Consider the following 24961-nt stretch of genomic DNA (forward strand, 5'->3'; position numbering starts at 1 on the left):
GAACAAATAGGAGAGGACAGGTATGTAAAGGAAGTGGGAAGAAAGAGTAGAGTGGGTAATCTGGTGAAAGCTCCAACTCCCAGACTTTCAGCCAAGAAACTTTGGGAATGTTTCTGGTTGGCAGATCACAGTCTTACACAGAGCACACTGGAATTTTATGAGGCAAATTTGGACTAGGAATGTTGATGTTCCACCTTCTCAAGTCACACAGCCAAGGCTATATACAGAGCCTGGGTTCCCGACAACTTTTTTCAGGGATGAAGATCACTAAATCAAATGAGTCACTCACATCAAAACTCCTGACACAAAGTGCTCTTCATTTGTGCCATATGTCACAGATAGAAGAAAGTATCGGGATAATTCAGATAATGGCTTCTAAATATATCAAAGCAGCAACCACCAGACACAACTCCTTACTCTGAGGTTAAACTATGGACCTACATGGATTATAACCCCCAGGATGCTCTGATTGTTTCGCACCTTTATAAAATTGGAAATCTACATTTATAAAATCTGCATTTCTATAATTACAGATGTACTGATATGCTATCTAGAATTTACTTCAAAATAACCCAATATTGGGAACTGGGGTGTGGAAAGTGAGTGAGTATAAGTGAGATAAAATTGGCCGTGAGTTGATAAGTGCTGGAGCAAGGTGATAGAGACATAGAGATTCATTTTCTTATTCTTACTACTCTTGCATGTTTGAAATTTTCCACAATAACGAGTTGCATGGGGTTTTTTTTTTCATCTTTATTATCAGATTCTCTAAAAAAATTAGAAGATCTTCCCCTTGGGAAAATCAAACTGGAAGAATATCCCCTCAATGCCACTCTAGCATGGCACTGACAGACTGGAGCTGAGTGGCTGCTGCCCCTTTGGAGGAGGCGCATGCTCTCCCCTTCTCCAGTCTCTGCACTCCCTGTATGGCTTCACTGGACCATTTTGCTCATTTATGCTACTGACTCGATATTGGAATGCATAGGTTTGTAACCTCAAAGTTATCCATAACCCCCAAATCCCAGAGTGATAGCAATGTATCAAAAATTTTATATTTGCAGAGTGATATCAGTAAGGTGGCAGAATAGGGAGCCTCAGATCCTCACTCACCAAGGAAGGCAATGACTTAACAATATACAAACCGAACTGCTTTTGTAAGAACTCCAGAAACAAGTTAAGAGGTTGCAGCACCTCAGCAAGTGCATTGAAATGGGTAGGAAAATTCATGGCATTTTACCTGCCCTAGCCATTCCTTCTCCTGTGCACAAGGTGGCACAACCAGGAGAAAAATTCTAACCCCATTTTTCCTCAGGAGTGAAAGAGATGAATGCACTGTTTATCTAACATTCTGGTTTTTCAGGGATGCTGCTCAAGGACTGGGTTCTATCTTACCTGACTTGGAACAGTGACCAGAACAGCAGTTTGGATGCCAGGTTGGGGGGCCACTGGGAACAAAGGCAAGCTCCACAGTTTGTTACAGCACTGGAGAGAGTGTAGTACCACAGACAGACACCAGGAAGAGCAAAAGATTATGAGCTCCAGTGAAGAAGCAAGCAAACCTTTTTTAACTGGGAAATTATACACACAAGCCCAGAGAAGATGCATTCCCAGAAAGGTTTGGGAGGTCGCCATACACTCTAGCCAGGCTGACTGGTGAAGACCCTCCCCTGCATGAAGCCAATGTCTAAAGACTGGGAGAGGTAGCTGTTTTTTATTTGGTTTTGGGGGTTTTGGTTTTTTTGTTTGTTTTTTGTTTTTGTTTTTGTTTTTTGAATGCCCAAAGCTCAACAAAAGGGCACAAGGCCTACAAAGAAACAGGAAAACATGGCCTGATCAAAGTAACAAAATAAATTTCCAGAAACCAACCCCCAAAGAAACGCAGGCCTATGATTTACCTGACAAAGGATTCAAAATAAACATCTTAAAGATGCTGAGTGAGCTAACAGAGAAGATAAACAACTAAAAATCAGGAAAATGATACATGTACAAAATGAGAATATCAACAAAGTCATAGAAACCATTTTTTAAAATCTGGAGCTGAAGAATACAATAACTGAATTTTAAAATTCACTAGAGGAGTTCAATAGGACACTTAAGCAGAAAAAAAGAGTCAGTGAATTTGAAGTCAGATCACTTAAAATTATTGAGTCAGATAAGCAAAAAGAAAGAATGAAGAAAAGTGAAGAACACCAAAAATACTTATAGAACACCATCAAACAGACCAATGTATGCATGATGGGAGACCCAGAAGAAAAGGGAGAAAGGACTAGCAAGCCTACTTGAAGAGATAATGGCCAAAATCTTCCCAAATTTGAGGAAGAAAATGAACATACCAATTCAAAAAGCCCAACAAACTCCAACTAGGATAAACCAAAGTGACCCAAACCAAAACACATTATTATCAAACTGTAAAATGTCAAAGACAAAGAGAGAATCTTGAAAGCAGCAAGAGAAAAGTGACTCATCACATACTAGGGAGATCTTATTAGACTATAAGCAGTTTGTTTTGTTTCTTTTTTTTAATTTTGAGATAGGATCTTGCTCCCTCTCCCTCTCCCTCTCCCTCTCCCCTCTTTCCACGGTCTCCCTCTGATGCCGAGCCGAAGCTGTACGGTACTGCTGCCATCTCAGCTCACTGCAACCTCCCTGCCTGATTCTCCTGCCTCAGCCTGCCGAGTGCCTGCGATTGCAGGCGCGCGCCACCCCGCCTGACTGGTTTTCGTATTTTTTTGGTGGAGACGGGGTTTCGCTGTGTTGGCCAGGCTGGTCTCCAGCTCCTAACCGCGAGTGATCTGCCAGCCTCGGCCTCCCGAGGTGCCGGGATTGCAGACAGAGTCTGGTTAACTCAGTGCTCAATGGTGCCCAGGCTGGAGTGCAGTGGCGTGATCTCGGCCCGCTACAACCACCTCCCAGCCGCCTGCCTTGGCCTCCCAAAGTGCCGAGATTGCAGCCTCTGCCCGGCTGCCGCCCCGTCTGGGAAGTGAGGAGCGTCTCCGCCTGGCCGCCCATCGTCCGGGATGTGAGGAGCCCCTCTGCCTGGCTGCCCAGTCTGGAAAGTGAGGAGCGTCTCTGCCCGGCCGCCATCCCATCTAGGAAACAAGGAGCGCCTCTTCCCGGCCGCCATCACATCTGGGAAGTGAGGAGCGTCTCTGCCCGGCCGCCCATCGTCTGAGATGTGGGGAGCACCTCTGCCCTGCCGCCCCGTCTGGGATGTGAGGAGCGTCTCTGCCCGGCCGCCCTGCCCGAGAAGTGAGGAGCCCCTCTGCCCAGCAGCCACCCCGTCTGGGAAGTGAGGAGCATCTCCGCCTGGCAGCCACCTCGTCCGGGAGGGAGGTGGGGGGGTCAGCCCCCCGCCCGGCCAGCCGCCCCCTCCGGGAGGGAGGTGGGGGGGTCAGCCCCCTGCCCGGCCAGCCACCCCGTCCGGAAGGGAGGTGGGGGGGTCAACCCCCCGCCCGGCCAGCCGCCCCGTCCGGGAGGGAGGTGGGGGGGTTAGCCCCCTGCCTGGCCAGCCGCCCCATCCGGGAGGTGAGGGGCACCTCTGCCCGGCCGCCCCTACTGGGAAGTGAGGAGCCCCCCGACCCGGCCAGCCGCCCCGTCCGCGAGGGAGGTGGGGGGGTCAGCCCCCCGCCTGGCCAGCCGCCCCGTCCGGGAGGGAGGTGGGGGGTTAGCCCCCCGCCTGGTCAGCCGCCCCGTCCGGGAGGTGAGGGGCGCCTCTGCCCGGCCGCCCCTACTGGGAAGTGAGGAGCCCCTCTGCCCGGCCAGCCGCTCCGTCCGGGAGGGAGGTGGGGGGGTCAGCCCCCCGCCCGGCCAGCCGCCCTGTCCAGGAGGGAGGTGGGGGGGTCAGCCCCCCGCCCGGCCAGCCGCCCCGTCCGGGAGGTGAGGGGCACCTCTGCCCGGCCGCCCCTACTGGGAAGTGAGGAGCCCCTCAGCCTGGCCAGCCGCCCCGTCCGGGAGGGAGGTGGGGGGGTCAGCCCACCGCCCAGCCTGCCGCCGTGTCCGGGAGGGAGGTGGGGGGTCAGCCCCCCGCCTGGCCAGCCGCCCCGTCCGGGAGGGAGGTGGGGGGGTCAGCCCACCGCCCAGCCTGCCGCCCTGTCCGGGAGGGAGGTGGGGGTTCGGCCCCCCGCCTGGCCAGCCGCCCCATCCGGGAGGTGAGGGGCGCCTCTGCCCGGCCGCCCCTACTGGGAAGTGAGGAGCCCCTCTGCCCGGCCACCACCCCGTCTTGGAGGTGTACCCAACAGCTCATTGAGAACGGGTCATGATGACAATGGCGGTTTTGTGGAATGGAAAGGGGGGAAAGGTGGGGAAAAGATTGAGAAATCAGATGGTTGCCGTGTCTGTGTAGAAAGAGGTAGACATGGGAGACTTTTCATTTTGTTTTGTACTAAGAAAAAATTCTTCTGCCTTGGGATCCTGTTGATCTGTGACCCTACCCCCAACCCTGTGCTCTCTGAAACATGTGCTGTATCCACTCAGGGTTGAATGGATTAAGGGCGGTGCAAGATGTGCTTTGTTAAACAGATGCTTGAAGGCAGCATGCTCGTTAAGAGCCATCACCACTCCCTAATCTCAAGTACCCAGGGACACAAACACTGCGGAAGGCCGCAGGGTCCTCTGCCTAGGAAAACCAGAGAACTTTGTTCACTTGCTTATCTGCTGACCTTCCCTCCACTATTGTCCTGTAACCCTACCAAATCCCCCTCTGCGAGAAACACCCAAGAATGATCAATAAAAAAAAAAAAAAAAAAAAAGAGATAGGATCTTGCTCTGTCACCCAGGCTAGAGTGCAGTGGCATCATCATAGCTCACTGCAGCCTCGAACTCCTGGGCTCAAGCAATCCTCCTGCCTCAGCCTCTGGAGTAACTGTGACTATAGGCACACACTACCATGCCTGGATAATTTTTTTTATTTTTTGTAGAGATGAGGTCTCACCGTATTGCTCAAGCTGTTCTTAAACTCCTGGTCTCAAGCAATCCTCCCACCTTGGCCTCCCAACGTTCTGGGATTACAGGTGTGAACCACTGAGCCCAGCCTACCAGCAGATTTTTTAGCAGAAACCCTGCAGGCCAGGGCAAAGTGTGGTGGCTCCCACCAATACTCCCAGCACCTTGAGAGGCCAAGGTGAGCAGATCAGTTGAGGTCAGGAGTTTGAGACCAGCCTGGCCAACATGGTGAAACCCTGTCTCTACTAAAAATCCAAAATTAGCCAGGCGTGGTGGTGCTACTTGGGAGCATGAGGCAGAGAATCGCTTGAGCCCAGGAGTTGGAGGTTGCAGTAAGCCAAGATTGCACCACTGCACTCCAGCCTGGGTGACAGAGCGAGACTCTGTCTCAAATAAAAGAAACTCTCCAGGCCAGAAGGGAGTGAGGTAATATATTCGAAGTGCTAAAAGGGAAAAAACTGCCAACCAACAACACTATGTGTGGCAAAACTGTCCTTCAAAAATTAAAAAGAAATTAAAACTTTCCCAGATAAACAAAAGCTGAGGAGGTTCATTACCACTAGGCCTTACCCCTACAAGAAATACTAAAGAGACTCCTTCAAGTTGAAACAAAAAGACACTAGACAGCAACATACAACCATAGAAAAATATAAAGCTCTCTGATAAAGGTAAATATGTAGATAAAATGTAGAATTAGGCCAGGTGCAGTGGCTCATGCCTGTAGTCCTAGCACTTTGGGAGGCTGAGGCAGGCAGATCACCTGAGGTCAGGAGTTCGAGACAAGGCTGGTCAACATGGCAAAATCCTGTCTCTACTAAAATTAGCTGGACATAGTGGCACATGCCTGTAATCCCAGCTATTCAGGAGGCTGAGGCAGGAAAATTGCATGAACCCAGGAGGTGGAAGTTGCAGTGAGCTGAGATCACACCACTCGACTCCAGCCTGGGCAACAGAGTGAGATTCCATCTCAAAAACAAAACAAAAAAAAAGGTTTCTCTATCTATATATAAAATTCTATAGTATTGTAAGTAGTGTAATGTTGTTATGTAGATCACTTTTAAGTTTGGCATAGAATCTAAAATACAAAAGCATGAAAAATAACTATAAATTATGTTAATGAATACACAATATAGAAAGATGTAATTTCTGACATCAATACCAAAGTAGGGGAAAGTGGAGATGTAAAGAAGTAGAATTTTTGCATGCCACTGAAGTTGAATTGTTATCAGTTTTAATTAAATTGTTATAACTTTAAAATGTTTTATGTAAAAATGGTATATTTGTTCATTCTGACCTTTGTCTTGAACTGTTTTAGTCCCATATTCAATCATATCATGGCTATCTCCTGATTTTAAAAAAGTATCCTATCTTAAAAAGAATACCAAAAAAATTAGCCACGCATGGTGGGACCATAGGCAGCTATAGTCCCAAGTAGCTGGGATTGCTTGAACTTAGGAGTTCAAAGTTGAAGCGAGTAATGATCATGCTACTACACCCCAGCCTGGGCAACAGAGCCAGATCCTGTCTCTAAAAAAATTTTTTTAATTAAAAAAATTAAAAATAAGAATGCAACAATCAAGTGCATTCTATTGTGGATCTTTCACCATCTGAAATTTTCTTTTTTTTTTTTTGAGATGGAGTTTCACTCGTCTCCCAGGCTGGAGTGCAATGGTGTGATCTTGGCTCACTGCAACCTCCACCTCCTGGGTTCAAGTGATTCTCCTCCTGCCTCAGCCTCCCAAGTAGCTGGGATTACAGGCGCATGCCACCATGCCTGGCTGATTTTTTGTAGTTTTAGTAGAGACGGGGTTTCACCATGTTGGCCAGGCTGGTCTTGAACTCCTGATCTCAGGTGATCCACCCATCTCGGCCTCCCAAAGTGCTGGGATTACAGGCATGCGCCTCCATGCCCGGCCCTGAAAATTTTCAATCAATGATTGTCTATTGAGTGCCTATATGAGTTATGCATTGGAGCACTAACATAAGAAAGCATTCCTTTCCTGCTCTTAAGGCATTTCAAGAGAGGGAGAGACATATACACATATTACTGAATTTTGCAATGTAATTTTATTTCAATATGTGCAGTTTTCAGAGGTTCAGAAACACCTGCCCAACATCATGATTAAGAGAATCTTAAAGCTGGAAGCAAGACTCTTCTCTCAAGAAAATCATGAGGAACCAAAGCTTTCTCAAATTCCATCTTTTCTCAAGGAATATTAAAATATTTTATTCTGGCAAACTTTTTACAGATACACGTTTCATTCATTTTCAACATTATGAAAAAGAATGTGTGATCTGAGAGACCAGAACAGATGCCTCTTTATCAACTAAGATGGCCCACAAGGTTAAGGAAATAAAAATTATTATGGTGTCAAGGGCTCAGGGCTTAGTTGGCATGACAACTTCCTAAATTCCTACCCCTAGAAGAAAAAGCACACTTTTGCTAAACTCCATAACAACAGGAGCTATCACAGCCCTCCTGACCTTGATTTACATCCCACACCACTACAACTCTGACTGAGCAGAGGACCAACCTTACAAACCTTCTTTTCTGAAAAGCAACTACAGACCTTAAGCCAGTTTCTGCCAGCTTATAGAGGCTGCTCATGAACTGTGTCTGTGCCCTGTAGTTCACTTTTGATATAGAGCCAAACTCCACCTTATTTTACTGCTAAAACCTCACCCCAAAGTGAACATGGGAAGTATGTTACATATATGTTTGCCCATTGCACATGTGCTTGACTACCTTCACACATATGTATAGCTTTCCCCCCAAAACCTGCTGAATACGTATTACTTTACTGTGTGATACAGGCCCTGGGAGGCCTAAAACCCAGCCTGCCCTTTCCCTCTTCGAAGAAAGAGCACCTTCAGTCCACTCCAGAGACTCTCTTCCCAATTCGCAAACTGATATCACCAATAAAACTCTCCTTTCTACTATTTATCCATCCTGATGGTCTTTTGGACAACAGATGGAAGCATATTACTTATACCCACAATTAATGCCACTAACTAAAACTGCCAGGTTGTGAGTGAGGTGTGACATGCTTAGGGCTCCCTGGTGGCTCCAGAGGGCAGACCACAAAATGATATCTATCAGGGGACATCAGGATGTGACATTTTTGCACACAAATTCTCCATGCTACTTTTAAGAGGACATAAGTGACAAGTTGATTATCAGGGATTATGATTTTTAAAGAGAAATGATCAGGATTTGCCATAGGTACAGTGGCCATATTTTGAACTAAAAATTCAGGTCAGATGGTTTGGCAAGTAGTACATATATATTGTAAGAATAAAACCAAATTTTTTAAATTTCAAGACTCCTGGTCTGCACAAAGGTCAAGAGAGTCAGCCCAATATAATATATCTTCTATACCTAGATTACAATGATAGTGATACTCACAGTAATGTCTAACACTAGAGTAATTCTCATTGTGTGCCTGGCAGTTTTCATTTAATCTTATGAAGTAGGTATACCTGTATTATCCCCATTTTACAAATGAGAAAACAAACACAGAAACAAGGTAACTTATCCCAGCTCACACAGCAATAAGCAGCTGAGCTACGATTTGAAGAAAGACACCCAGGTCTAAAGTCTATATTCTTAAACAGTATGCCACAGTGCCTTTCATAATGAAATGAAGCTAAGATACTAGAAGATCAGCCAGGCACGGTGGCTCACACCTGTAATCCCAGCACTTTGGGAGGCCAAGATGGGCAGATCACTTGAGGTCAGAAGTTGGAGACCACCCTGGCCAACATGGTGAAATCTCATCTCTACTAAAAAATACAAAAATTAGCTAGGTGTGGTGGTGCATGCCTGTAGTCCCAGCCACTCGTGTTACTGAAGCATGAGAATTCCTTGAACCCGGGAGGCAGAGGTTACAGTGAAACTTCCACTCCCGCCTGGGTGGGGGAAAAAAAAATTCCAGAAGATCCTAAAATGCCTACTGAATCATCTAAAAAATACTAAACTGTGCTCAAATGTAACATTAATACCCAAGTATGCTTTATTGGATTCAAATGCTGGAAAAATTGGTTCATCCAAATCCAATACTTTCCAGTTGATCAATTCCCCATCCCCCATCCACTCTGTGTTTTCCTCATAAGACCTTCTGTGTATTTTCATGTCACTTTCACACAAGTATGTGTGTTCCATATGCTTCAGGGTCATTCCAGATAGAAAATAAGAAATTAGGCAGAAGGAAAAAGACTGACTTTTTTTTTTTTTTTTTTTTTTTTGAGACATGTTCTCACTCTGCTGCCTTGGCTGGAGTGCAGTGGCATGATCACAGCTCAATGCAGAGTCAAACTACTAGGCTCAAGGGATCCTCCCATCTCAGCCTCCTGAGTAGCTGGGACTACAGGCACACAGCACCATGCTCAGCTAATTTTTTAATTTTTTGTAGAGACTGGGTCTCCCTATATTGCCCAGGCTGGTCCCAAACTCCTGGGCCCAAGCGAGTCTCCCACCTCAGCCTCTGAAAGTACTGAGATTTATAGGCATAAGCCATCACCCCCAGCCTGACAATTTTTTTTAGGAGAACAAAAACAAAGTAAGTTCTACTTGCTACTTTAAAGCACCACATGTGAATATTCAATGATGTTTCATCGAAAATTGGAAACTAGATCCCATTTGTCAATTTTGGCTTTTGTTGCCATTGCTTTTGGTGTTTTAGACATGAAGTCCTTGCCCATGCCTATGTCCTGAATGGTGTTGCCTAGGTTTTCTTCTAGGGTTTTTATGGTTTTTAGGTCTAACATTTAAGTCTTTAATCCATCTTGAATTAATTTTTGTGTAAGGTGTAAGGAAGGGATCCAGTTTCAGCTTTCTACATATGGCTAGCCAGTTTTCCCAGCACCATTTGTTAAATAGGGAATCCTTTCCCCATTGTTCGTTTTTGTCAGGTTTGTCAAAGATCAGATAGTTGCAGATGTGTGGTATTATTTCTGAGGGCTCTGTTCTGTTCCATTGGTCTATATCTCTGTTTTGGTACCAGTACCATGCTGTTTTGGTTACTGTAGCCTTGTAGTATAGTTTGAAGTCAGGTAGTGTGATGCCTCCAGCTTTCTTCTTTTGGCTTAGGATTGACTTGGCAATGAGGGCTCTTTTTTGGTTCCATATGAACTTTGAAGTAGTTTTTTCCAATTCTGTGAAGAAAGTCATTGGTAGCTTGATGGGGATGGCATTGAATCTATAAATTACCTTGGGCAGAACGGCCATTTTCATGATATTGATTCTTCCTATCCATGAGCATGGAATGTTCTTCCATTTGTTTGTGTCCTCTTTTATTTCGTTGAGCAGTGGTTTGTAGTTCTCCTTGAAGAGGTCCTTCACATCCCTTGTAAGGTGGATTCCTAGGTATTTTATTCTCTTTGAAGCAATTGCGAATGGGAGTTCATTCATGATTTGGCTCTCTGTCTGTTATTGGTGTATAAGAATGCTTGTGATTTTTGCACATTGATTTTGTATCCTGAGACTTTGCTGAAGTTGCTTATCAGCTTAAGGAGATTTTGGGCTGAGACGGTGGGGTTTTCTAGATATACAATCATGTCATCTGGAAACAGGGACAATTTGACTTCCTCTTTTCCTAACTGAATACGCTTTATTTCTTTCTCCTGCCTGATTGCCCTGGCCAGAACTTCCAACACTATGTTGAATAGGAGTGGTGAGAGAGGGCATCCCTGTCTTGTGCCAGTTTTCAAAGGGAATGCTTCCAGTTTTTGCCCATTCAGTATGACATTGGCTGTGGGTTTGTCATAAATAGCTCTTATTATTTTGAGATACGTCCCATCAATACCTAATTTATTGACAGTTTTTAGCATGAAGGGTTGTTGAATTTTGTCGAAGGCCTTTTCTGCATCTATTGAGATAATCATGTGGTTTTTGTCTCTGGTTCTGTTTATATGCTGGATTACGTTTATTGGTTTGCGTATGTTGAACCAGCCTTGCATCCCAGGGATGAAGCCCACTTGATCATGGTGGATAAGCTTTTTGATGTGCTGCTGGATTCAGTTTGCTAGTATTTTATTGAGGATTTTTGCATCGATGTTCATCAGGGATATTGGTCTAAAATTCTCTTTTTTGGTTGTGTCTCTACCAGGCTTTGGTATCAGGATGATGCTGGCCTCATAAAATGAGTTAGGGAGGATTCCCTCTTTTTCTATTGATTGGAATAGTTTCAGAAGGAATGGTTAAACTAAAGAGCTTCTGCACAGCAAAAGAAACTACCATCAGAGTAAATAGGCAACCTACAGAATGGGAGAAAATTTTTGCAACCTACTCATCTGACAAAGGGCTAATATCCAGAATCTACACAGAACTCAAAAAAATTTACAAGAAAAAAACAACCCCATCAAAAAGTGGGCAAAGGATATGAACAGACACTTCTCAAAAGAAGACATTTATGCAGCCAACAGGCACATGAAAAAATGCGCATCATCACTGGCCATCAGAGAAATGCAAATCAAAACCACAATGAGATATCATCTCACACCAGTTAGAATGATGATCATTAAAAAGTCAGGAAACAACAGGTGCTGGGGAGGATGTGGAGAAATAGGAACACTTTTACACCGTTGGTGGGAGTGTAAACTAGTTCAACCATTGTGGAAGACAGTGTGGCAATTCCTCAGGGATCTAGAACTAGAAATACCATTTGACCCAGCCATCCCATTACTGGGTATATACCCAAAGGAATATAAATCATGCTGCTATAAAGACACATGCACACGTATGTTTATTGTGGCACTACTCACAATAGCAAAGACTTGGAACCAAGCCAAATGTCCAACAATGATAGACTGGATTAAGAAAATGTGGCACATATGCACCATGGAATACTATGCAGCCATTAAAAAATAATGAGTTCATGTCCTTTGTAGGGACACGGATGAAGCTGGAAACCATCATTCTCAGCAAACTATCACAAGGACAAAAAACCAAACACCGCATGTTCTCACTCATAGGTGGGAATTGAACAATGAGAACACTTGGACACAGGAAGGGGAACATCACACACTGGGGCCTGTCATGGGTGGGGGTATGGGGGAGGGGTAGCATTAGGAGATATACCTAATGTAAATGACGAGTTACTGGGTGCAGCACACCAACATGGCCCATGTATACATATGTAACAAACCTGCACGTTGTGCACATGTACCCTAGAACTTAAAGTATAATAAAAAATATATATATTTTAAAAAAAAGAAAATTGGAAACTAGAGAGGTACTAAAAATGAAGTCTACTATTTTTCTTAACCAAATGAAATGTTTCAGTTTATCATTTTTAAGAGAATTTCTCTCTTGCCTTCTTTTGGTCCCTCCTTGGGATCTCAAAGATGCATATTTAAGATGTCTTTTGAAAACAATGCAGCTGAAGAAATTTCCTCTTCTTTTAGTGCAATTTTACAAAAATTAAAATGAATAGCACAAACGACTCAACTCCAAATGCATTTTCATCTACTTACAGTGCTGTCGCTTGTGACACAAGGAACAAGAGTATGTCAGGGACTCAGAAGATCTGTCAGAACTGGCTACTAACCCACAGCTGTGGGCAGTGGCCCATCCACCAGTGGGCATTCAAATATCTGCCCTGAACTATACATAGTGAAAGGTCCAGAGACCTTCATGCCCTTTGGATGCAAGAGACAGAGTACAGATTCAATCATGAACTGACTGTCATTTAGATGGAAGAGGTCTTCTCAAACCGGCTGGCCTTTCCCTCAGGAGAAGCTGAATTTCCTTAGATGTATTTTCTTGACACTTCAGTTTACAAAGACGCTTCACTTCATACTCCCTTTCGAGTTTGATAGCTGAAAAAGAAAACACACAAAACAATCTGACATACATTTTTCATCAGGCATAACTAAGTCAAAACTGAATATCATACAGCAAAATCCATATGCCTGAATAATAAACAAGATGACAGAGCTAGAAAGATAGGAGGTATGGGTGTAAATACACAGATTTAAACATTTCTCTGATAAGCAAATGGCACACTGAATTTATAACTTATTAAAGCAGAACTTAAGGAACTTACATTCTGCAGAAGGGAGCAGTCCGTCTTTAATGGTGGTACATTTTGTGAGCTGCACAGAACCACCAAATGAAATTTCTTCCAAGAAAGGCAACTTGATATTGGCTAGGTTCGTGTACCAGGTCTTTGCAAGCAGTGCAATATCCCAAGGTTCCTGTCTGGGGCAAAAATTCATTAATCCATTCAATAAATATTGATTAAGCACCTACTATGTGAGATGTAGAAGACATTAATTCTCAGTTCCATTTGCCACTAGACATTTTGGTTTAAGGGTGGTGGGGGAGATGTTCAGAATTTTCCAGAGTTGTAATTCCAGACAGGAGAGGGAGATTTATATTAAATAATATAGAGATAATACTGAACAATGACCAGAAATTACACCAGGAACTTTGATTCAGCCTCCATGAAGTCAATCCAATCTTTCCATGTAAGAGGATGTAGATAAGAACTGTAAGCTCCAGAGTCTTTTATAGCTCATAAAAATGTGGTCATATTAAAGAACGAAAGAAGGGCATAATCATACATTGAGCAGGGTGCTTGGCACAGACTAAGGTTTTGAGTGTGCAATCTGGGAATGGGGATGAAATTCCAAACTACAAATTCAAAATAACCACTATGAACCTTTAAAAATTGTTCTCTTTCACCTAATTCTGAAATTTGAAAATATCAGCTACATGTTTCTCATCTGCAGTCAATATGAGTTCAGCCTCATATGCATGAAGAAAGTGAAAGACCTGCTTTGGTCCAAGCAGGGGAAGTGACCATATTACACCAGCCACCCCTTTGTTTACCTGTTTCACCTTCCCCATCCTTTATCATCTAACTTTCAGGAGTGACTTAGAGTCTACAATTATTATAGATGTACTTGAACAAGTCACAAAAATGTATAAGAGTGTTCATTGAAGTGTTGAAGTGTCATTCGTTTAAACAAACAAACAAAAAAAAAACATGGAGGCCGGGCATGGTGGCTCACGCCTGTAATCCCAACACTTTGGGAGGCTGAGGTGGGTGGATCATCTGAGGCCAGGAGCTCAAGACCAGCCTGGCCAACATGGTGAAATCCCGTCTCTACTAAAAATACAAAACTTAGCTGGGCATGGTGGTGGGCGCTTGTAATCCTAGCTACTTGAACCCGAGAGGTTCTGAACCCAGCTTGAACCCGAGAGGCGGAGGTTGCAGTGAGCTGAGATCATGCCACTGCACTTCAGCCTGGGTGAGAAGAGCAAAACTCCGTCTCAAAAAAAAAAAAAAAAAAAAACATGGAAATAACCTTAATATCTATCAAGAAGAGCCTGATTAAACAAACTGCAGTACAAACATGTAATGAAAGAATAAGGATTGTGTTGATTTGGAAAGATAAGCAATAAAACAGTTATTGTTTACATAGCACCTACCACTAGGCACTGTTTTAAGCAATTTACACACATGAACTCATGTAATTACTGCAACAACCATATGAAAGAGGCAGGTGCTACTATTATCCTCAGTTTACAGATTAGAAAACTGAAGAGTAGGCTGGGCATGCTGGCTCATGCCTATAATCACAGCACTTTGGGAGGCAGAGGCAGGAGGATCGCTGGAGGCCAGAAGGCCAAGACCAGCCCAGGCGATGTAATGAGATCTCATCTCCACAAAAAAATCAAAAAATTAGCCGAATGTGGTGGCACAGGCCTGTGGTTCCAGCTACAAAAGAGGCTGCGGCAGGAGGATCACTTGAGCCCAGGAGGCTAAGGCTGAGACTGCACTGAGGTGATAGAGTGATACCCTGTCTTGATAAAAAATAAAGATCTCCAGCCAGGCATGGTGGCTCATGCCTGTAATTCCAGCACTTTGGGAGACCAAGGTGGATCACTTGAGGACAGGAGTTTGAGACTAGCCTGGGCAACAAAGTGAGACCCCATCTCTACCAAAAATAAAACAAATTCACCGGGCACAGTGGTGTGTGCCTGTGGTCCCAGCTACTCAGGAGGCTGAGGTGGGAGGATCACTCAAGCCCAGGAGGTGCACAACATTCCAGCCTGCGTGACAGTGTGAGACCCTGTCAGGAAAGAAGGAAAGAAGGAAAGAAGGGAGAGAGGGAGGGAGGGAGGGAGGAACGAAGGAAGGAAGGAAGGAAGGAAGGAAGGAAGGAAGGAAGGAAGGAAGGAAGGAAACTGAGGTGCAGAGAACAACTTGCCCAAGGTCACAAAGCCATTGGTTGTGAAGTTGGGATCTGAACCCAGGAAGTCAGACTCCAGAATCAGTGCTCTTACCTATTAGGCTATACAAGATATATTAGAAAGGGGTGGGCAGAGCAAAGTTCAATATGATTCCATGTGTTAAAAAGACATATGTGTGTGTGTATACGTGTGTGTACGTGTCTTGTGTAGCCGCAGAAATTCTAGAAAACATATAAGACATTTTACCTCTGAGTGGGAATCAGGAATGGGAATGGGGAGAGATAGCATTTTTATCTTCCTTTCATATGCTTCTATACTGCTAGAAAGTTTTTGGTGTATTGTTTTTACAATCTTTTAAAAACACCGAACCAAAAAAAGCCCCAGGTAAGGAGTTACCTTGGCAAATGAACTCCAAAGAGCGCTACTACCATTCTGTTCCTCTTCACTTGGCTATTCTTATAAACAGTATGATATCAAATACTTTCTTGAGAGAATGAAAGAGAAAGCCCTGGTGTTACAGAGATTGTTCATGATATAAAATTCTGCATAATTAAAACCACAGAATCAGTGCTTTAAGTCATTCTCCAGAAATAGGAGTATCTTCACATAATGTTTATAATGATATTTAGTATAGGCCGGGCGCGGTGGCTCACGCCTATAATCCCAGCACTTTGGGAGGCCGAGGCGGGCGGATCACGAGGTCAGGAGATTGAGACCATCCTGGCTAACACGGTGAAACCCTGTCTCTACTAAAAATACAAAAAAATCAGCCGGGCATGGCGGCGAACGCCTGTAATCCCAGCTGCTGGGGAGGCTGAGGAAGCAGAATGGCGTGAACCCGGGAGGCGGAGCTTGCCGTGAGCCGAGATAGCGCCACTGCACTCCAGCCTGGGTGACAGAGCAAGACTCCATCTCAAAAAAATAATAATAATAAAATAATAATAATAATAATAATAATGACACTTACTATAATGGTACTTGCCCATAGTTCAAGGTCTAAATACATACTAAACTGACAAAACTAAACAGAATGCAACAGTGAGTTTTCTCTGAATTTCCTATAGCTCTGGTTTTATAATCCCATAGGGAATCCTCATTTACTTCATAGAATATTGTTTAAAAGACAAATTCAGTTGATGCCTAATCAAACATTTAAGAAAGGAAAAGACTGCACTACAATACCACAGAGTGAAACTACTGTGTGGTTGCAACACGTGCTCACTATGCGTTCACTGGATGACAGGCAATGTGCAAGTACTTCACATACACGACTTCATTTATAATCCACACCGCATAGCCAATTGTTATATGCATCTTGCAGATGCAGAGATCAAGGTACGAAGAAGATGGCCTTAAGGAGCTGGGAGCAGGGCCAGGCTTGGAGCCCAGGTCTTCTTGATTGGAAAGCATGTGTTGTCCATCCACTGTCTGCCAAAGTATACAGGATATAAAAGCGACCCTTTGTACCAGCTAATTAGGTGCTCTGTTAAGATACATCTGACACCAGGGCATATTTTTGGTAGACGTGGAGTATCTAAACAAAGTTTTTTTAAAGTTGTGGGTGGAAGCAGAAAAGGCTGTCTTGGAACAAAAAGACTCCGAGTCTAGCCTTTGCATTTCCTTACTACAGGACTGTGACTTTGATCAAACTTCTCTGAACCTCAGTTTTCTCACTTGAAAGTGTTGTTGTGTTGTAAAGACCAAGTAAGATAATTAACTTATAAAAGCAGTTGCCAAAAAAAAAAAAAAAAAAAAATCAGATCCCAGACACCTGAAAATACTTCACATAGCCCAGTATCTCATGGGGAGCACAGAGTGTCCAGTCCTTTTATTTAACAAAGACACTTCCCACCCCAGTCAATGCTTACCCTGATTTAAAAAAATAATAATAATACTTACACATTATAACAACTGCCCCGCAAAATGGTTTTCACTGTGTTCTTTCTTGGCACTCCATACGCCATGGTGAGTTATTACGGTATGATTTCGTTACATAGGTGCCTGATGGAATGTCACAGATAACTCTGTTCACTTTACCTGAAATGATGGCAACGCACCTAATTAATGCCTCTCACGTGAATATTTTGTAGCCAAATAATAGAAAAAAAAAATCTGAATGTCAGAAAGTCCTTAATAAGTGTTCATTGAACTGGAACCCCAAGTGTAAAACCGTGTTCTCTTTCATTTTTCCATGAACTCATTTTTTCATTTTTTGCCACCGAATAAGGAGAAAATGCCAGGTAAGTTTCGTCATCCTGAGACAAAGTTTCGGTGTCGCACTCTCTGCCCTTGCCTGAGCCTGCCAAACCAGCTCCAACACCGCTGCGCCAAAATGTGTCTGATCGTGGCAGTGCTGAGCGACCAAAGGCTCTGCCTGCACAGGACCCACCCGCCCCGGCCCGGGCACTTTGAGCAGAGCAATCCTTCCCAGGTTTTCCCTCACTCAAAACTCTCAGCACCACTCCCGCGTCCCCGCCCTTGCACGCCGATTCGGGGCGAGTCCCCTTCCCTTCCCCGGACGGACGCGCAGGGCCCGGGAGGAACCGGTTCCCGGGACGGGTGGGGGCCTCGGACGCCCACAGAGCCCGCGGCGAAGGGAACGGCCTCAGCCTCGGCTCCTTCCCACACCTGGGCCCCACCCTGCCTCCGACTCGCCAGGAACGCGCTGTGGGCGCGGGGCTTCCAGGGTGGCGGGTCCCCGCGAGCCGGCGCCGGCGGCCTGGTTACCCGGGCTCCAGGGGCTCGGAGGGTCGCGGCCGGGGTACTGACGGAAGAGCGCGCTACGCTAAGCGCACATGGCCGCGCACACGCCTCGGGGCCGCGCCGCAGGCACACGCCTCCTTCCCGCTCGCCACGGGCGCGGAGTCTGGGGCTCCTCGCGTCACGCCGGAGCCTCAACAAAGGGCTTTGTGGGGCCCGCCCCACCCGCCACGGAGGGGACGCCTGGCCCGGGAGACGCGCCCCGCGGGGTCCGCTCTCTGGTAACCGAGCCGGGGCAGGCCGCGCTCTCGGAATCCATCCAACCAGCCAGAGAGGGCTGTAAGCCAGACCTTTCCTGGGAAGGACGCTTTCCAATGTAGGGGGCTGCATCCAAGCGATCTGGACTTCGTTTGGGGGCGCCATTTAAAGAAATGTACCCAGTCCTGGCTGCTGACATCTGGGGAACCGAAGCCCTGTTGCCAGCGTTCTCACACTGCAGTGGGTGAAGGCAGCGAGCTCAAAGCCCACGTGTGATATTTTAGGTGTTCGTGTTCAGAGCAAGACAGCATCAATTTCTAAAGCCGTTATTACGCTGTGGTGATTTCGTATTTCTTCATTTGAATACATCAGATGGCCACCCCTTACGGTCAAATGAAACAAGCTTACATTTCCATTTTGAGTGAGGATTTTGATGTCAGAACTGGTTTGGAATTCTGGCTCTGCCACTTAAGATTTAACCTTAAGATTTCGCATGTCACTGCTCTAAGCATCAATTTCTTCATCTATAAAACAAGGATAATGCTCTATGTCTTAGAGGGTTTGTTCTGAGGATGAAAGATCCTGCCCTGTGATTCTCCGCCACGTGATAAGTGCCTAATTGATTGTAAGCCTAAAAACAACTTTATGAAATAGGTAAGAGCGATACTACTCATTCCAATTGTGGAGCCGACGAATGAGTTCAGGGTGGTTAAAGGGCTGCCCAGAGTCACATGGCAAGTTCCAAAGCCAACTTTTAAAGATAAACACAGATGGGCCAGGCACAGTGGATGGGCCGGGCGCGTGTCTCACGCCTGTAATCCCAGCAATTTGGGAGGCCGAGAGGGGCAGATCACGAGGTCAAGGGGTTCGAGACCAGCCTGGCCAACCGACATGGTGAAACCCTGTCTCTACTAAAATGCAAAAATTAGCTGGGCGAGGTGGCGCGCGCCTGTCGTCCCAGCTATTCAGGAGGCTCAGACAGGAGAATTGCTTGAACCCGGGAGGCAGAGGTTGCAGTGAGCCGAGATGGCGCCACTGCATTCCAGCCTGGGCAACAGAGACTCCATCTCAAAAAAAAAAAAAAGATAAAACACAGTAACCTTTCCATCTGACAAGCAACTTCTGATCCTTCTAATTAGAGTAGGCTCGCAGGGCTGACCCATCTTTCAAAGGTGCTTTTGTGCCTCCCAGAAACTGGAAGGTGAGGACTCAGTCACTCGCTCTTCAGCATTTCTGCTCTACCACCAATGAAAAGTGAGCACCGAGGAGTGACGGTGGGTGTATTCTTTCCACAAAGAATGTTGAAAGCCTCAATGGACTGTGAGACCAGTGTACTACAGATTTTGGCCTGAATTTTTATTTATTTATTTATTTATTTATTTATTTATTTATTTATTTATTTATTTATTGAGATGGAGTCTCGCTCTGTCACCCAGGCTGGAGTGCAGTGGCGCCATCTCAGCTCACTGCAAGCTCCGCCTCCCGGGTTCACGCCATTCTCCTGCCTCAGCCTCTCGAGTAGCTGGGACTACAGGGGCCCGCCACCACGCCCAGCTAATTTTTTTGTATTTTTAGTGGAGAAGGGGTTTCACCGTGTTAGCCAGGATGGTCTAGATCTCCTGACCTCGTGATCCGCCCACCTCGGCCTGCCAAAGTGCTAGGATTACAGGCGTGAGCCACCGCACCTGGCCTTTGGCCAGAATTTTTAAAAATGAGTTAGCATAGAATGGCGAATAAAATTAGAGTACATCACACAAATAAGTGTAAGAAGGTATTATTTTGTGGCACTTTCATTTCTGTTATATACATATATATATACATATATACACATATACACATACGTGTGTGTGGGCTCAGGCTCAATGTACAGCCCTTACAATGGGTCTAAAAAATTTGAAAGGCACTTTCTTAGGTGATTTTATTTTAGAGATGAAAAAACAGAGACAGAGAAGTTATTTGAGGTTATATCCAGATAGGGGACAAGCCACCTTAGAAGGGAAGTTCCTCATGGTTCCATGGTAAGTTCTCTTTTTATAGTTGTAGAAATAGGTCTAGGGCCACACCAAAAGAGGTCAAGCCTGTGATTTCTTTATACAGGAACTCCATTTCCAGCATATGCATAAAATTCCTGACAATTGTATTTAGTTATTTCCTGTGTGACTCACTGTGAACAAATATGGTGGACATTACTGTGTATGACCTCTGAGATAAGGTCATAAAAGGTACTGTGGCTTCCTACTTGCAGTCTCTCTTGGGTCACTCACCCTAGGAGAGACTGGCTGCCATTTGAAAGGACACTCAAGCTGTCTTATGCAGAAATTCATAAGGAATTGAGGCCTTTTGCCACCAACCATGTGATTAAGCCATCTTGGAAGCAGATGCTTCAAGGCCCAGTCAAGCCTTCAGATAACTTTAGCCCCAACTGAGGTCTTGACTTAAACTTCGTGAGAAATTCTGACCCAGAACCACCCAGCTAATCACCCTAGGATTCCTGGCTCTCAGAAAATATAGGATAATAACTGTTCATCATTGTTGGGCACGGTGGCTCATGCCTGTAATCTCAACACTACGGCAGGCTGAGACAGGAGGATCACTTGAGCCTGGGAGTTCAGGACCAGCCTGGGCACCATAGTGAGACCCCATCTTTACAAAAAGTAGAAAAAAACTTAGCTGGATGTGGTGGCACACACCTGTAGCCCCAACTACTCCAGAGGCTGAGGCAGGAGGATCCCTTGAGCCCAGGAGGTTGAGGCTGCTGTGAGCCATGATCACGACTGCACTCCAGCCTGAGTGGCAGAATGAGACCCTGTCTCAATTTAAAAAAAAATCATTATTTCCTCATTTTAAGCTACCAACTTTTGGGATAATGGTTACACAACAATAGCTAGCATTAGACAGCAATAGATACCACTAAATATCTTATTGTAGAAGGAATGTTTTATATAGAGGAAAATGCTCATATTTTTATAATTAAGATTAATACTAAAATTAAAATGAACAGTAAAACACATTACACTTTACAGACATTTGCCATCCAGGACGACTTAAGATCCTTAACATTGTCAACACAAAAAAATACATGGCCTCTGCCACTTCCCCACATGTATTTTAAAATAATACAATTTTCTAGAAGGTGGATGTCCAAAAGAGATCTGGTTTTTCTCACAATGACTATTTCAGTATATCCTTTTGAAATATCAAATTCTTTCTACAATTTCTTCCCCTCTCTCTCCCTCTTTCCCTCTATTTCTATCGCTATCTCTATTGATGTCTCTATACCTATCTCCATTGCTATCTCTATTCATCTTTTTCCCCCCTGCTTTGCTGGTGTCCTACACACATCTTTCTATTAGGTAAGGCTTCACCCATCTCTTCTATGCCAGAAAGTAAGCAAGTATCCTTTTAATTGGTTAAGAGAGCATTGCTGCCACCTAGTGTTAACACTAAAGCACAAGAAGGAATGCAAAAGATAATCATCAACACCTAACACAGAAACAATAATAGTGTGGTAACTTTACAGTCATTTACTATGTTTTGAGTACTGGTGAATGTATTTCATATACATTGTCTTACTTAATTATCACACAATAAATGCTACTATTAATTTAGTGGTGAGATTTTAGGAATATTAGAGAAGAAAAAATGGAGGCACCTCAACCACGAACAACTTTTCTAAGGTTACAGGATTTGAACCCAGACTGCCTTATTCTAATTTTTGTGCCGTCCTCATCACACTGCACTACATATTCTCCCAGGACTATAATTAGGGCAAGGTTTTAGATTACACGTTTGAAAACAGTTTCCCAACTACCCTTTTCAAATATAATTTCTCATGACATACATGTATATATGTATGTGTATCATCATTCTCATTTCAAAAAGTGACATTTTCTTTCTTTTAACTTAATATGTAAATCACAAATGCAGCTTACAGTTTTCTAATGACTATTATAAAACTCTCTAATAATGACACCAATTCTAGGATAACGACAAAACAACACATCTGCAAAAACTTTAAAATCACCAAATAACAGCCCTAAATATTCTCCACCCTTCTGTACTAGTTTCTAATTGTCTCACCTGTCTGGCCACTCCTTTGCTTATTTCTCTCATTCTTCTCGCCCTTAAATTTATGTCTGCACATAGTCCATTTGTTCTGCCTCAGTACTCTCAGCGGCTCTGCTCTCACTAACGTAACTATCATTTCTCCTTGGATGGGTCCCAAATCTGATTCTCTAGCCAGCCTTGGCTTCTCTCCTAGATGCGTATCAGTTTGTGGGAACTTCCTACTGGACTATCTTGTTCAGAAGAAAATTTCAACATAACCAAAATGTAATTCATCTCCTACTCCCTAAATCATCTCCTCTGTCTATCTTTTCTGTTTCTGGGAATGGCCCATGAGTCTCCTATGAGCCAGGCTTAGAGGACTGGAGTCATTTTTAAAGTATATTGCTGGCCACCTACTCCATGCTAGCCATCATTCTTAGCCACTTTACATGGCATCTGACCCTCACAGATTAAGGGGGAAGAAACTAATACTTTCCCTAGTACAGTTAAGGGGGAAAAATGTTTAAAGGGCTCTAAAATGGCCAGGCACAGTGGCTCATTCCTGTAATCCCAGCACTTTGGGGGGTCAAGGTGGGTGGATTGCTTGAGTTCAGGAGTTCAAGACCAGCCTGAGCAACATGGCAAAACCCCATTTCTACAAAATATACAAAAATTAGCAGGGTGTGGTGGCACGTACCTGTAGTTCCAGCTACTCAGAAGGCTGAGGTGGGAGGATCGCTTGAGCCTGGGAGGTGGAGGTTGCAGTGAGCTGAGATCGTACCACTGCACTCCAGCCTGGGTGAATGAGTGAGACTCTGTCTCAAAAAAGAAAAAATACATACATACATAAAGGGCTATAAAAGTGACTTGTTTATGATTACACAACTAGTAAGTTGCAGAGCCAGATTTGAACCCAGGTCAGTTTTACTCCTGAGCTACCTCCTTTAAGTTCTCTGGATCTCTCACCCAGCCACAGTTCCTGTATCCATAAAACTCCCATTGTATCCTTACAAAAACATTCATCCACTCACCCATTTTGGTTGCTCTAGAGTGGGTTTCTACACCTTAGACACATTATTGCATGACCAAAACAGACAATAATGGCTGCAGCTAGTGGTAGACTTCTCTACTCTTCTTAGAGTCACAATCTCCAGGTGCCCTGTTCCTTGGGAGACAAAGCAGCTCAGAATCCATTCTCCTGTTCCAAGATATAGCATGTGATTTACAGCCTAGGATCCTCTGCAGAGCTGGAGTAGTGGGAATCCCTGGCTGGTTCTCAGGCTGGCACCACCAAACCTGCATCTGCCACGGAGCAGCTTATACCAGGAAAGTTCAGCCCCTGACAACTACATTTGAATTCCTCCCTCAGGCAAGCACAAAGCATTAGTTCTAAGAATAGGAAAAAAAAGTATTTCCTTACATATCTTAATACATGAGACCTTTAGGGTGTTACAACGTCACCCTATAAAGTACTAATTAAAGCAAAGGATTTACCTGCTTCAGTTCAATTGAAGTTTCAATTTCATGCTGACTTATAATGTTGCTTTAAAAGTATATCACTGAGGCCAGCCAAAGTGGCTCACGCCTGTAATCCCAGCACATTAGGAAGCCAAGGTGGGTAGATCACTTGAGGCCAGGGGTTCAAGACCAGCCTGGCCAACATGGTGAAACCCCGTCTCTACTAAAAATACAAAAATTAGCCAGGTGTGATGGCACGTGCCTGTACTCCCAGCTACTTGGGAGGCTGAGACACAAGAATCGCTTGAGCCCAGGAGGCAGAGGTTGCAGTGAGCCGAGATCATGCCACTGCCCCCCAGTCTGGGTGACAGAGCAAGTATCTGTCTCTAAATAAATAAAAATATATCATTGGGCCAGGTGCTGGGGCTCACACCTGTAATCCCAGCACTTTGGGAGGCCAACGTGGGCAGATGGCTTGAGCCCAGGAGTTCGAGACCAGGCTGGGCAACATGGTAAAACCGTTCTCTATTTTTTTAAATAAATAATTAAAAGAATAAAAAGAGTATATCATTAGTTTGAAACTAGGAGAAATTAGAAAACTGAGATAAGATCTCTAATTATAAATATTATTTTTGAGTCACATTTTATTGGCTTTTAAAATATATTATAAATGGAACACCTATAATCCCCACTACTCAGGAGACTGAGGCGAGAGGATTGCTTGAGCCCAGGAGTTCCAGGAGGTGGTGCTCTATGATTGCACCTGTGAACAGCCACTGCACTTCAGCCTGAGCAACATAGCAAGGCCCTGTCTCTAAAAGTAAAAATAAAAATTTAAAATCCCATTCAACTGAACTCTTCCTGAGGAAATGGAGGCCAGAACAAGAGGCCGAGTGCTCTGATAGAAAGTCTAATCACGAAATTCAAGAAATCTGAACCTGCCAGGCATAGTGGCTCATACCTGTAATCCCAGCACTTTGGGAGACTGAGGTGGGAGGATCACTTGAGCCCAGGAGGTCAAGGCTGCAGTGAGCCATGATTGTGCCACTGTACTCCAGCCTGGTCAACAGACTGAGAGTGAGACCCTGTCTCAAAAATAAATACAGAACTTCTCTCGCTGAAGCACTGACCTCCTAATGATAAATCTGTCTGAGGATTTTACTCAATTTTTTTTTGTCTGCTTGCTCCTCTAAAACAAATTCTTAATTCTTTCTCAGCTTCTTAGTTTCAAAGTACCAACAATAAATCAAAGGACACCCCTGCAGTTCATTAGTAGACATTGCAATCTCTGTGCTTTTAATTATATATTGCATATTTGAGAAATGAAAAAAGAGATAAAATAATGCCAGAAATCCC

At 44.5% G+C, this 24961-nt stretch overlaps 1 protein-coding gene across 8 annotated transcripts in view; it reads right to left on the reverse strand.

The window, feature by feature from the left end:
* C3H4orf36 (chromosome 3 C4orf36 homolog) overlaps window positions 1–18419 on the reverse strand; it is a 56270-nt gene extending 37851 nt beyond the window's left edge. Inside the window, exons 1-4 of one of the 8 annotated variants that reach the window (XM_063705414.1) lie at window positions 17870–18099; window positions 17042–17179; window positions 12987–13141; window positions 12624–12759 (exon numbers count right to left, since the gene is read on the reverse strand). In XM_063705414.1, the coding sequence (XP_063561484.1) occupies window positions 12626–12759; window positions 12987–13141; window positions 17042–17106 (354 nt within the window). In that variant the 5' untranslated portion in view covers window positions 17107–17179; window positions 17870–18099 and the 3' untranslated portion in view covers window positions 12624–12625. Of the gene's footprint in view, window positions 1–11667; window positions 12760–12986; window positions 13142–15538; window positions 15627–17041; window positions 17180–17585; window positions 18109–18192 lie in introns of those variants that run through there. The other 7 variants (XM_004039080.4, XM_019025114.3, XM_055384610.2 and 4 more) reach the window with 7 other exon arrangements.
* Window positions 18420–24961: the final 6542 nt, after the last annotated feature.

The sequence above is a fragment of the Gorilla gorilla genome, chromosome 3 (genome assembly GCF_029281585.2).
Source record: "Gorilla gorilla gorilla isolate KB3781 chromosome 3, NHGRI_mGorGor1-v2.1_pri, whole genome shotgun sequence".
NCBI lineage: Eukaryota > Metazoa > Chordata > Mammalia > Primates > Hominidae > Gorilla > Gorilla gorilla.